This window comes from Dipodomys spectabilis, unplaced genomic scaffold (assembly GCF_019054845.1).
Source record: "Dipodomys spectabilis isolate Male_0828 unplaced genomic scaffold, ASM1905484v1 ptg000050l, whole genome shotgun sequence".
In the NCBI taxonomy this organism is placed as follows: Eukaryota; Metazoa; Chordata; class Mammalia; order Rodentia; family Heteromyidae; genus Dipodomys; species Dipodomys spectabilis.
This window is the reverse complement of record NW_024870727.1, coordinates 8,844,286-8,857,277: the sequence shown is the minus strand read 5'-3', so window position 1 is coordinate 8,857,277 and position 12,992 is coordinate 8,844,286. Positions and strand designations below refer to the sequence as shown.

General features: G+C 38.3%; 1 protein-coding gene across 2 annotated transcripts in view; it reads left to right on the top strand.

The window, feature by feature from the left end:
- Prkci (protein kinase C iota) overlaps positions 1 to 12,254 on the top strand; it is a 62,152-nt gene extending 49,898 nt beyond the window's left edge. For both annotated transcript variants that reach the window (XM_042678857.1, XM_042678856.1), the window contains exons 14-18: positions 507 to 632; positions 3,079 to 3,158; positions 4,504 to 4,593; positions 4,911 to 5,026; positions 9,404 to 12,254. In XM_042678857.1, coding sequence (XP_042534791.1) covers positions 507 to 632; positions 3,079 to 3,158; positions 4,504 to 4,593; positions 4,911 to 5,026; positions 9,404 to 9,491 — 500 coding nt within the window. In that variant the 3' untranslated portion in view covers positions 9,492 to 12,254. The remainder of the gene's footprint in view (positions 1 to 506; positions 633 to 3,078; positions 3,159 to 4,503; positions 4,594 to 4,910; positions 5,027 to 9,403) is intronic.
- Positions 12,255 to 12,992: the final 738 nt, after the last annotated feature.

The following is a 12,992-nucleotide window of genomic DNA, read 5'->3' as shown; positions in this document are numbered from 1 at the left end:
AGGTGAACCCTCACCACCTGAATCACAGCTCCATTTTCAGCTTTTTTGGTAATTAATTGGAGGTTAAGTCTGATCCTTTCCTGCCTAGACTGGCTTTGAGCTATGATCCTCAGATCTCAGCCTTCGAGTAGAATTACAAATATAAGACATCAGCATTGAGCTCAAAAGCTTTCAATAAACTAGCAAAAGACAAGTTTCAGATCAAAAGAACTCATTTTCAAATACAGTTTAATTATAGCCTCAGAACAGAATATTAGGTAGTGGACATTGGTCTGAAATTATACCTATATTTTGGGGAAAACTTGTTTCATTTCCCATAATTTGATATCTTAACCTATCTTTTAGGTACTATCTCTTGTTGACAAGCTAAGTATTTCTGTGGTTCTCATTGCCTTACATAATATAATCATTTAGAGTTTATATTTTCATTATATGATAAAAATGGATTTCTACTCACATTCAAGCTTGTAGAGTGATTTTTTTTACTATAAAATTTCTTTCTGAAGGTTTCAGTGTTGACTGGTGGGCTCTTGGAGTTCTGATGTTTGAGATGATGGCTGGAAGGTCTCCATTTGATATTGTTGGGAGCTCTGATAACCCTGATCAAAACACAGAAGATTATCTTTTCCAAGGTAATATATGGTATTTTATAGAGATTCTTTGTGAATTATCTATTTAAAGTGCTAATTGGAGTGATTCAGTTTATTATTTTGGTTAAGAAAATGGAAAACAAGCTAGAGGTTTGGCTCAAGCAGTAGTGTGCTTTTGTAGTAATCCCTGAGTTCAAACCTTAGTACTCCCCAGAAAAATCCCCCTCCCCCAAATCCTAGCAGATCATGAATATTAATAAACTCTACAACTATGGGAAGAAAAGGAGAAAGTTTGTGCAGTATTCTCCTGTGTGAGATTTTGAACTTTTAAACATCTTTCCTACTTTTATAGTCTCCAGTCCCATCTGTTATTACCCTTTTCATACTAATATCATAAAGAAGAGTTCCTTTACCTTTAGATATTCACATATATTGAAGATGGGGATCCTGAGGCTAAAGAAGAGTCTACAAATGAACCCTGAGGCTCAGTATATACATTCAAGAATGTGTAGAAGCCGGGCGCCAGTGGCTCACACCTGTAATCCTAGCTACTCAGGAGGCTGAGATCTGAGAATCACGGTTCAAAGCCAGCCCTAGCAGGAAAAGTCTATGAGACTCTAATCTCCAGTAAACCACCAGAAAACCAGAAGTGGCAATATGGCTCAAGTGATAGTGCGCTTGCCTTGAGCTGAAGAGCTGAGGGACAGTGCTCAGGCCCTGAGTTCAAGCCCCAATTTCTCCCCCCCCCAAAAAAAAAGAATGTATAGAAGAAAGGGGAGTATTAAGATAACAAGGGTTTGAAGTGGAGGCTGGGGGAATGGCTCAACAATAACATGGCTGCCTAGCAAGCACAAAGCCCTGAGTTCAAACTCCAGTGCCACAAAAAAGAAAACCATTAGAAAGCATAGGAGAGGGCTGGGAAGGTGGCTCAGTGGTAGAGTGCTTGCCTTGCATGCATGAGGCCCTAGGTTCGATTCCTTAGCACCACATATGCAAAAAAAAAAAAAGCCGCAAGTGGCACTGTGGCTCAAGTGGTAGAGCGTTAGCCTTGAGCTGAAGAGCCGAGGGACAGAGTTCAGGCTCCACAACCGGGGAAAAAAAAAAAAAAAAGAAAGCATAGGAGAATATACTCAGAATATTTAGTGTGTGTGTATGAGTGTGTGTGTAAAAATGGAACCAAGTTACTTGAGGGAATAAGTGGGGTTAGGAGGAAGGATGAGGAGATGGATGGAAGGAGTGACATTGGCCAAGATGTATTCAAACTGGCCTGTTTAGTTAAACCCCTTTGTATGACTACTTGAAGATAATAAAAATAAATTACAAATACAAAATTAATCCTAAAAAAAAAAAAAAGAAAGAAAGAAAGAGGGGCTGGGAAGGTGGCTCAGTGGTAGAGCGCTTGCCTTGCATGCCTGAGGCCCTGGGTTCAATTCCTCAGCACCACATAAGCCAAAAGAAAAAAATCAGAAGTGGCGCTTTGGCTCAAGTGGTAGAGCGCTAGCCTTGAGCTGAAGAGCTCAGGGACAGTGCCCAGGCCCAGAGTTGAGGCCCCACGACTGGACCTCTCCCTCCCCCCCAAAAAAAAAGATAGCCAGGCGCCAGTGGTTCACGCCTGTAATCCTGCTACTGAGGAGGCTGAGATCTGAGAATCGAAGTTCAAAGCCAGTCCCAGCAGGAAATTCTGTGATATTCTCATCTCCAATAAACCACTCAGAAAACCGGAAGTAGCTCTGTAGCTCTAGTGGTAGAGTGCTAGCCTTGAGCTGAAGAGTTGAGGATAGCACCCAGGCCCAGAACCACAACCGACGAGAGAGAAAGAAAGAGAATATATATCGGGAATACTAAGAATTGAACAGAACCGAAAAAAGCAAACAGGGTCAGGGACCCTGACCTCTTAATACATAATTCAGAGATGTAGAAAGACTGCCACAAAAAAAAAACAAAAAAAACAAACCTGTATTCAGTAATTAAAGCTCTCCCAAGATATGAATTTCATATAATAGAAAATCCAAATAGCCATATTGAAAAGACATTCAGCTTCCCTAGTAATTAGGATAATATATACCAAAATGTATATTTGGCTGTAAAAGTATGAAGCAACTGGAACTCTCCAAGACTGTGGGAGGGAGTGAAACTGATGAATAGCTATAGAGAAAAATAATATTACACAATAAAACAAAGTTGCATATTGTTATATCTGTAAGAACTTTACAAATATTAACTCTGGTAATCTCATAATAGTCCTGTGAAGCAGGCATTTTTCCTGTTTTGTAGATGAGGAAATAAAGTAGTCAAAGAATACGCATACATCTAAGCTAAGCGATGGGTGGTGCATTGTACAGATAAGAAGCTATCTTTTAACAATGGAGAGATAACACAAGGTGCTTCAGTTGTATGTGGAAGATTTTTCTGCTTTAAATATAATAGAAATGTAAAGATTAAAGCCATGTAAAACAGAAACATAGTGTTATGGTTTTTATCTTTCCAGTTATTTTGGAAAAACAAATTCGAATACCACGTTCTCTATCTGTAAAAGCTGCAAGTGTTCTGAAGAGTTTTCTCAATAAGGTATAAATTATATATAAAAATCTTTTGTGTTTGTCTCTCTTTATATAAATCAAGTTGGTAAATCGAGTCCCAATTTAACATCCCAAAACAGAATGTGTAACTTTTTCAGTTAGGTTTAAAATTTGTCTGCTAACCAAAGACTATGGTTAGTATTATATCCTCAAATCAGTTTTTGTTTCCATTTTGTCAATGTGACTTACCCCAAACTAGAGACCGTGTAATGTTTCTAATGCAAGTGATCCTTGTACGGACCACATTCTTAGTGGGGGAAAGTTGTATCTTTGGGGTTAGCCAAATCTCTACTTCCTACTCTATTTTTCCAGGGTTTTTTGTATGATTAGCTATATCATCTGTTCATTCGATATAGTTTTTGGGCATGTGAATTGTAGTGTTCTCTACACATTGTCATACCAAATAGGCTTATAATTCTGTAAAATTCAGAAGAAAGGAAATGCTACCTTAAAAATCTGAGCATCATTCAATTGCTGGCTATTGATAGGATAGAAGAGTTTTAGGATCTAAGATTGTCATTTGAGCAGTCATAAATTCTAAGGCAAATAGGTAATGATAAATTTTTAGTAAATATCAGGGGCTAGGAACATGGCTCAGTGGTAGAGTGCTTGCCTTGCATGCATAAGGCCCTGGGCTCGATTCCTCAGCACCACATAAGAAGAAAAAGCTGGAAGTAGTGCTGTGGCTCAAGTGGTAGGGCATTAGCCTTGAGCTGAAGAGCTGAGGGACCAGAGTTCAGGCCCCATGACCAGCCAAAAAAAAAAAAAAAAAATTAGTAAAAATCAGAAAATGAAGCTTAGTTTAGACGACTTCTTTGTGTGAGGTAAGAGTCAAAACTTGAAACTTTGTCAGGCGTCAGTGGCTCATGCCTGTCATCCTAGCTACTCAGGAGGCTGAGATTTGAGGATCATGTTTCAAAGCCCAGCCCCAAGCAGGAAAGTCCATGAGACTCATCTCCAGTAAACAACCAGAAACCTGGAAATGGCGCTGTGGCTCAAATGGTAGAGTGCTGGCCTTTAGTAAAAGAAGCTCAGGGATGGTGTCCAGGCCCTGAGTTTAAACCCCAGGACTGGAGAGAGAGAGAGGGAGAGGAGAGAGAGAGGGAGAGGAGAGAGAGAGGGAGAAGGGAGAGAGAGGGAGATTAGAGAGAGAGAGAGAGAAGCAAAGAAAGGACCATAAAGGATTCTTAGCCATCATGTGCTTCAAATTATGCTCTTGGTCATTTCAACTTCAGAAATAAAGGCATCATGAAATAGGCACAAAACAGATCACTAAGGTTTATTTAAAGCACTTGTCATTTGTCCAGTTCTTGAAATGTTTCTGTCTATCACAGGACCCAAAGGAGCGGCTGGGTTGTCATCCCCAAACGGGATTTGCTGATATTCAGGGACACCCATTCTTTCGAAATGTCGACTGGGATATGGTGTGTACATTTTCATTATTTTCTGTATTAGGTTTCATTGTTACTATAGGCCAATTTTTGTTCTAGAAGATTGTTGAAAAACTAGTATGTTGTAGCTTTAATCCCTTAAAGTTATCTTCAAAAGTGCTTTTGAAAAATTTTGAGAACAAAACAATTAGAATATTGATACAATGAATAGGTTGTAGCATTATTGAGGTTCATCTCAATAATGTTCAAATTTATAAATGATGTGTATCATTATTAAAATTGTCTAGAGAAAAATGTAGAACTGAAATTTTTCTAAGAATGCAGGCTTGAGCTGTTATCTATCTTTTCAGATGGAGCAAAAACAGGTGGTACCTCCCTTTAAACCAAATATTTCTGGAGAATTTGGTTTGGACAACTTTGATTCTCAGTTTACTAATGAACCTGTCCAGCTTACTCCAGATGATGAGTAAGTAATTCTGCACATTGAAATATTTCTAAAGTGTGTTTGAATATCTCCCCCCAGTTTTAATGGCTTCTAAATATTATCCAATTATACTGTAGTTTATGTAATCATTCTAGATGGATAGTTGAGTCCATCATACTGTTATAAATTATAACTGTTACTGCCTTTACTTTCTGCTTTGCTTTCCATACATTGTCTAATTCTTTTTTTTTTTTTTTTTTTGGGTCCAGTCGTGGGGCCTGAACTCTGGGCCTGGGCTCTGTCCCTCAGCTCTTCAGCTCAAGGCTAGCGTTCTACCACTTGAGCCACAGCGCCACTTCCGGCTTTTTTCTTTTTGCTTATGTGGTGCTGAGGAATCGAACTCAGGGCCTCGAGCATGCAAGGCAAGTGCTCTACCACTGAGCCACCTTCCCAGCCCCTACATTGTCTAATTCTGACAACCTCGTAAGCTAGTATTATCTTCATTTTATGAAGAAGCCAAGGCTCAGAGAGATTATTAAGCAAAGTTACACAGCTGTCAGGTGACAGTCAGGATTCAAACCCAGATCCTGCTGACTAAGGCCTGAGCTCTTTCTGCTTTGCTGCCTTGTTTGCATTTTAATGATAAACATCTTAGAGTTTCTGATTATTACCCTTAGATATAACATCAAGTTATCAAGTCCAGTCAGCAGTGATTGAATTTTTTTTTTGGGGTCCTGTCATGGGGCCTGAACTCTGGGCCTAGAGGCTGTCCCTCAGCTCTTCAGCTCAAGGCTAGCGCTCTACCACTTGAGCCACAGCGCCACTTACGGCTTCTTTCTTTTTTGCTTATGTGGTGCTGAGGAATCGAACCCAGGGCCTCAGGCTTACCAGTCAAGCACTCTACCACTGAGCCACCTTCCCAGCCCTGATTGAAATATTTTTGTACCTATGTTGCATCCTTAAAAAAAAAAAAAAAAGTTGGGCCGGGCATTGGTGGCTCATGCCTATAATCCCAGCTACTCAGGAGGCTTGAGATCTGAGGATTGCAGTTCAAAGCCAGCCTAGGCAGAAAAATCCCTATGTGATTTTTATCTCTAATTAACCACTCAAAAACCAGAAGTAGAGCTGTGGCTCAAAGTGGCAGAGCACTAGACTTGAGCAAAAGAGCCCAGGCCCTACTTGAGTTCAAGCCCCATGAACAAGAACAAAAAAAAAAAGTTGGGAATAATTTGTGCATGTTTTGCAACCTACCTGTCATTGCAGATTCATAATCTGTAATTTTAAGGAGTATTTAGCATTGGCTTTACTTAACATTTGACTTCTTACCACATTCTTTCCCACAGCTGTTACAAATGTCTATACTTTTTACAAGCCTTCAGTCCTACTCCTGATGCCATCATTCTTCCTGGATTAACCTTACTATCTGTGAGGACTGAGACCAATTTGGTGTGAGCTTGCTCCCTTTCTAGCTGTCATCAGGTTCACTGTGTCTCAGCACTGCTCTTTTAAATCTTACTGACCTTTTTCTTATTCCTATTGTGAGAAAGCTCTCCTCTTTTATAAGAGACTCTCTCCTAGTTTTCCAGACTTGTTTTCTTTGTTTCCTATAGGATTTTGTTCACCCTTTTTATTTTAACAGCTTCTTGCCCTCTACTTACAAAAATGCTCACTTATTCTGAGCATTTTTAGCCCTTCTTGGAGCTCCCACATTTTTTCACTCTTTTTTCATCTTCAGATATTACAAATAATTAATGAGTACTCTTGGTAAGAGAATAAGTAAATATTGTTTCTATTACACTTGAAAGTAGTCAACATTGAGTCTTGGTTCTTTGCTCCTGCCAACAATATAACATGATCCTTCAAGTTTCACTTTTGAACTACAGATTAAATGGACTTGACAGTGAGGCACTTTTTTGTCATTTCCCGATGCCTGTAAAGTATTGCATTCATGGCCTTGCCCTAGGTAGCAGTATCCATCCCAATTCTGCTCTGTGGCCATTGGCTTGTCTTCTTCCTTCTTCCCCTGAGACCAAGATGCTCCTTGCTTCTGTTCATGGCAACTTTCTCTTTGCTGCATTCCGATTGTACCCTGGAGATTTCAGCCAGCCCTATAGAATGAATATTAGTATTTAAGTGATTCCTGGCTGAAACAACAAATGGTTATTTGGTAAAAGGAACGTGCTAAGGATAAGACATGCAAAGATGAGCAAAAGCTTACTATCTACCAGAAAAAGGAAGATCTCTACCAAGTCATTACTCCTAACAGCATTGTGTTTAAGAAAGAACACTGGATTTAATCAAAAGATAGGCGTTTGAATCCCGATGTCACCTCTTACCAGCTGGATAACCTTGACTGAATTGCGTAACTACTCTGAGCCTATTTTCATATTGTTTACATACAAGGTTCTGGTGGAAACTGAGTGGTGTTTAGAACTCTACTTTACTCTCCTGAGCGGTATTTCCATCTGCTTTTTAAAATATCTCCCAGGAGATATTAAGATAAAGATGTCAGATAAACACTTCAAATATATGAAAAGTCTCAAATCAAAGTACTATCTTTTTTTGTTGTTGTTGTTGGTCATGGGACTTGAACTCTGCCTGAACGCTGTCCCTCAGCTCTTTAGCTCAAGGCAGGCGCTCTACCACTTGAGCCACTGCGCCACTTCCGGTTTTCTGAGTGGTTTATTGTAGATAAGAGTCTCACAGACTTTTCTTCCCGGGCTGGCTTTGAACTACAATCCTCAGGTCTCAGCCTCCACCAGCGCCCAGCTCAAAGTACTATCTTATGGTCCCTTTCTCTGTTGCTGTCAGTTGGCTCTGTGTTATTTTCTGTATATACTATTGCACTGCCATGGAATCAGATTTGAATGTCAATGATTCTTGGCTCCTTTTTGTAACAGATCATATAATACCTAAAGATGCCAAGTCTGTGTATTTTCTCTTTATTCATTCATGTCAGGAGTATTACCAACCTCCTAATTGACTCTTTTACCAAGTTCTGTGAAACTTGTGCTCTTGACTTATGAAGAGCCACTCCCTTTAATTGGGAACTTTCCTTAACTCCATCTATTTTCTTGGCTCATATTTCATTCCTGTCCACCTCTGCTCTAGCCTGACTCCCCAGCCATCTCTCACTGGGACACAAATGGTGTATTATTATACTCAGTCTTGTCACTCAACAGTCCCTGAGATGAGTGTCACTATCTCTCTGCGCCTCCCTCAGTGTTCCTCCATTATTTTTACGTATTGGATTCTTTTCATCCTTCAGGGTCACCCCAAATGCCACTAGAATCTTTGATGGGTTGGGATGGAGTTTTTCAATGTACACATCTCATTCTTTGATATAGCCATTATCTTCCTTCCAGTCCCATCTGCCCTGTGACACCCTTCCTTCATTCCTGCCTTCCAACTCTGATAGACAACTTGCAGTTCTCTAGACCTACCATAGGCTTTTGTCTTTTTACTCATTATATGTGGAACAAGTGTTGACTTTCGATTTCTCCAATGAGAAGTTACTCCTCTCTTTAGTACTGGAGTTAGAACAGGACTTAGCTTATTCCGTAAAAAAAATGTAGTAGTTCCTGCTTTCTCTTACTGCTTGCCCTGTGTATGTTACTCCCGCCTCCTTCAAGGAAGGGACGGTGTACTTTGTGCTCTTTAGACTGTTGAGTAGTACAAACTCTTACTGTATGTTAAAGTAGAAGCTTGGTGTCACAGTGCCAACATCTCCTCGGTGACCCATTGTCTCCTTGTGAAGTTCTCTCTATTCAAGGACTCTTGATGTGTTTTCCAATTGCCTTTTCCTTTTGGCTACTTTCTGAGTCTTCACCATTCTCCCCTCTGATTGGTGAGGTGAGTGCTAAGTTAGATGCTAATGTAGACCTTACCTTCATTAATAATACATAAATAAATAAAATGGCATATTAAAAAAAAAAGAAAGTTGTGCAGAGCCGGCGCCTGTGGCTCAAGTGATAGAGCGCTTGCTTTGAGCTGAAGAGTTGAGGGACAGCACCCAGGCCCAGAGTTCAGGCCCCACAACTGACCAAAAGAAAAATGTTGTTCAGATCAAAAGTTAAGATAACTGGAATCATGACAGTCTGTGCCTTATTTATTCCCAGTCCTTGGAAACTTTTATTCTAATCTTGCTTGGCTTCTTTCTCTTTCCCTTCCCCTTCCTTTTTTTTCCCTCTCTCCCTCTCTCCCTTCTTTCCTTCTACTTTTCTTTCTTTTGTCTATCTTTCTGTCTTCCTGTCTTTCTTTTCTAAATACTCAGCTTGGTTCTTCTAGGATTATGTTTTGAATAATGTTTTGCACAATTTATATAATCAGCCCTGTTTTTAAGTTTTTAATCATATTTACTGTTTAAGAGTCAAAGAGAGATGTTGATTATGACAAGTTAATCCATTTTTCATTCAACAGTGACATTGTGAGGAAGATTGACCAGTCTGAATTTGAAGGTTTTGAATATATCAATCCCCTTTTGATGTCTGCAGAAGAATGTGTGTGATCCTCGTTTTTCAGCTCTCTGCATTCTGCTTATGTTGCCATTGAATGCATGGATGAACTCCTTGTCAGCCTCCATAGAGTTAGCCCATTTGTATTTGCCACCTGCAACAAAACCACCCAACATTCTCTATTATAGACTACTATTGTAATGGGTACATTGAAATGTAACTGTGAAAAAGAAAGCTAGCTTCCAGACAATCATATGTCAAAATTTAGTTATTCTGGTTCTGTAGAGGCATATTGATGAGCAATGAAGTAATCCTTTTTTGCTTAAAAGAAATATCACTGCTTTTTAAAGGAAGTCTGTTTCACATTAAGATACATAGTGAGATTAATCATAAGCCAGCCATAATTTTGATCATTCTGTATTAAATCACTTGAGGATTTAATTTTGAAATAAAAGTTTACTTAACAATACAACTTTTTATATTACACTTTAGCTTCAGAGTTCTTTATGTTTAAAAGTCCTGCTATAAATGTTCTCTGCTATAAATGAGAACATTACATTATTCATTTTAAGACCTCAGCTATTAAATTGATAATAAAAGGTACTGCTTGCTTAGAATTGGGGAAAACAGATTCTTCTTGAGTTGAAAAATAGACATGTTTTATTAAGAATCAGATTCCGAGTTTGCTGGTGGTGGCTTCTACCTGCAATGCTATCTGCTCAGGAGGCTGAGACCTAAAAGATGAAAGTTCAAAGCCAGTTCAGGCAAAAACGTCCATGAGACTCCCATTTCCACAATAATTAGCCACGGTGGCATGGAGGTGTAGCTCAAGTGGTAGAAGGGAGCTGTGAGCAAGCAAAAGCCGTATGAGCTCAAGGCCCTGATTTCAAACCCTGGTACTGGCAAAATAATAACAAAAAAGACATCATATTCCAAACCATTTGCTATTTTTGAAAAAACTGGCACAAGTGATTGTTTGAGATTAAGCAGGCAGCTTCTGAGCTGTCCTTTCAGTGAAAACTAACTGGAATAGTAATGTGTGTTCCAGGACAGCCAGTGTGAAATTGGATGGAAAACTGCTCAGTCTATAGGAAGGAAAAAGACAGAAATTTGAAGTGGATAAGAAAAGTGCAATGGTATGGTAGTTATTTTTTATTGGAGACTAAGTCCTGCAGTTGTTTTTTCTAATTTGATTTAAATAAGGAGGCGGACCTCACTTGTTACCATACTTGTAAAAGCATTCCATTTACTCAGTGGAGGCAGAATGTATAATATTTTTCCTTATTTAGTATACAGGAAATAATTTATCTCCTAACTAGACAAAATGTCTTAACTCTGTTTCCTCTCCTAAACCACCTTATCTGTACCTTTGTTCCCTATTTATGGAGTCTTCAATGAAATCCTCCCAAATGTAATAAACATGAGTCCATGTTTAGAACACACATATATTCATGCACATATAGTACATTCCCAGCTCTTTACTGAGTATTTAGTAGGTAACAAACTTAACAGATAGTAGAATACATTTCAGGGGAAGAGTTTACTAGGTTATTTTTATTAATATTAGTGTTTAGCAGTTTGTTATTTAAAGAGGTACGAGATAATAGCACATTCTGTTTATTTTATATATTATTTTTATGGAAAAGATTTAGTCATCTAAAATTATAATTGAGTAAAATTTAATTTTAGAGAAGCTAATTAGTTTTAAACTTTATAATGTATGTAGGCATTTATTAAATTCTTTGTTTTTCGGATGCTGCATTTCATTAGAAATGTAAGTGCTCCAAAGTGTATGACCATTACCCTTTTCTACAAAAAATTAAATCTGAAACAGTGAAAACCTCCAGTGATAAAAGCCAAATAACTGCACTGAAATATACATCTAACACAAATATTTATATACATTCCTGTGTTTATTTGTGAGGTCTCTTAATGTTTCTCTTAATACCTGAAACAACTTGTTTTAAACAAAGAGCAGTGTTCACTTTACATCATAAACTTACAGAAATATGTTTATGAGCTTGCTTTTAAGTGGTGCTGTTTCCCCCTGGGGCATTTTAAAATGACAAGTGATCACCAGGAACTCGGTTTAAAATGCATATTCCTGGGTCCACCTCAGAATTCTGTTGAGCCTTTGGACCTCATTTTGAGAAACACTTGCTGCAAGTTACTCTTCTTTTGTCTTGTGGTTAAATATTAGAAAGATTTTTCTTGAGAAAACATTTTGCAAAGGGGTAAAGCAGTGAATTAAAATCCACATTTTAAAATAATCATCTCAAGTTAGGTACCTTCCCTGGCCTACAATCAGTTTTCTACCAATAATGTGTAAATGATAAACATTTTTCTATGATGAAATTTTAACCATTATTAATGGTGGTCTTTTATTTTAAAATCTTTTTTAACTAATAAGATTTACCGTGTATATTTTATACAGAATTACATTACAAAATGTTTTAAATTGTGTTCTATTTTTTGTAGTTTTTAAGTGCCATGTCGATTCTTTTTCATGTTATCTAGAAGGTCTCAAAATACTCACCAGGGGAGTAAGGCAGTGGACTGTCAGAATGTTTGGTGTTTTGATGTTCTGAGAAATAATTTATTTTGCATAAGCATGTGGTCAAATCATTTTATGCCCGTGCAGGCTGGATTGGGTGTTAAGGATTATGCTTGTTTAGTACCGGTACATTTACTTTATAAGTTTGTCTTGTTTTGATTTTTGTTATGTAGACTACTGCCTTGGTCACTATAATGTAATCTGTACTTGTTTACTTTTTTATGTTAAAAATCTTCAAATAAAATGTTTGAATACCCATCAAGAGTAGTCTTTGTGTGTGTGTGTGTGTGTGTGTGTGTGTGTGTGTGTGTGTGTGTGTGTGTGTGTGTGTGTGTGTGTGTGTGTGTGTGTGCGCGCGCGCCTGTGTGCTACACCTTGATCTTGAACTCAGAGCCTGGGTGCTGTCCCTTAGCTTTTTTTGCTCAAGACTAGTACTCTAAAGCTTGAGCCACAGCTCCACTTAGAGTTTCTTGGTAGTTAATTGGAGAGAAGAGTCTCAGGTGCTTTCCTGTCTGGGCTGGCTTTGAATCGTGATCCTGAGATTTCACCCTTCTGAGTAGCTAGCATCATGCCCACTGGCACCTGGTTAAGAGTGGACCATTTTATGCAAACAAAAATGTATCATAATTTGTTGAGGAAAGTAAATAGAAATTGGAGAGTTTGGAATAATTGCTGTACTTAACACAGTATCTTAGAAGCCACAAAACTAACGTATAGAATTCATGTGTTGATTTAAAGATTGGTGGTGTGTTTTTAACTTGCCCTTCAGTTTGTTTCTTCTGTTGACAAACAAATTGGTAAGAAATCAGCTGAACATTTTAACCTGTTTTAAAGCTTGAGCGAATTCAAACAGATTCAGAAGAGATTATTCCCATTATTAATGTTCTGCTATGATCTATTCTAAGAGTCTATATCCCCATATAAACAACTGTTGAACCCTGGTGTCTCCCACATCCAGACCCCTTTCCTGTAACAAAGTTTTTGTCAGAAGGAGGATAGT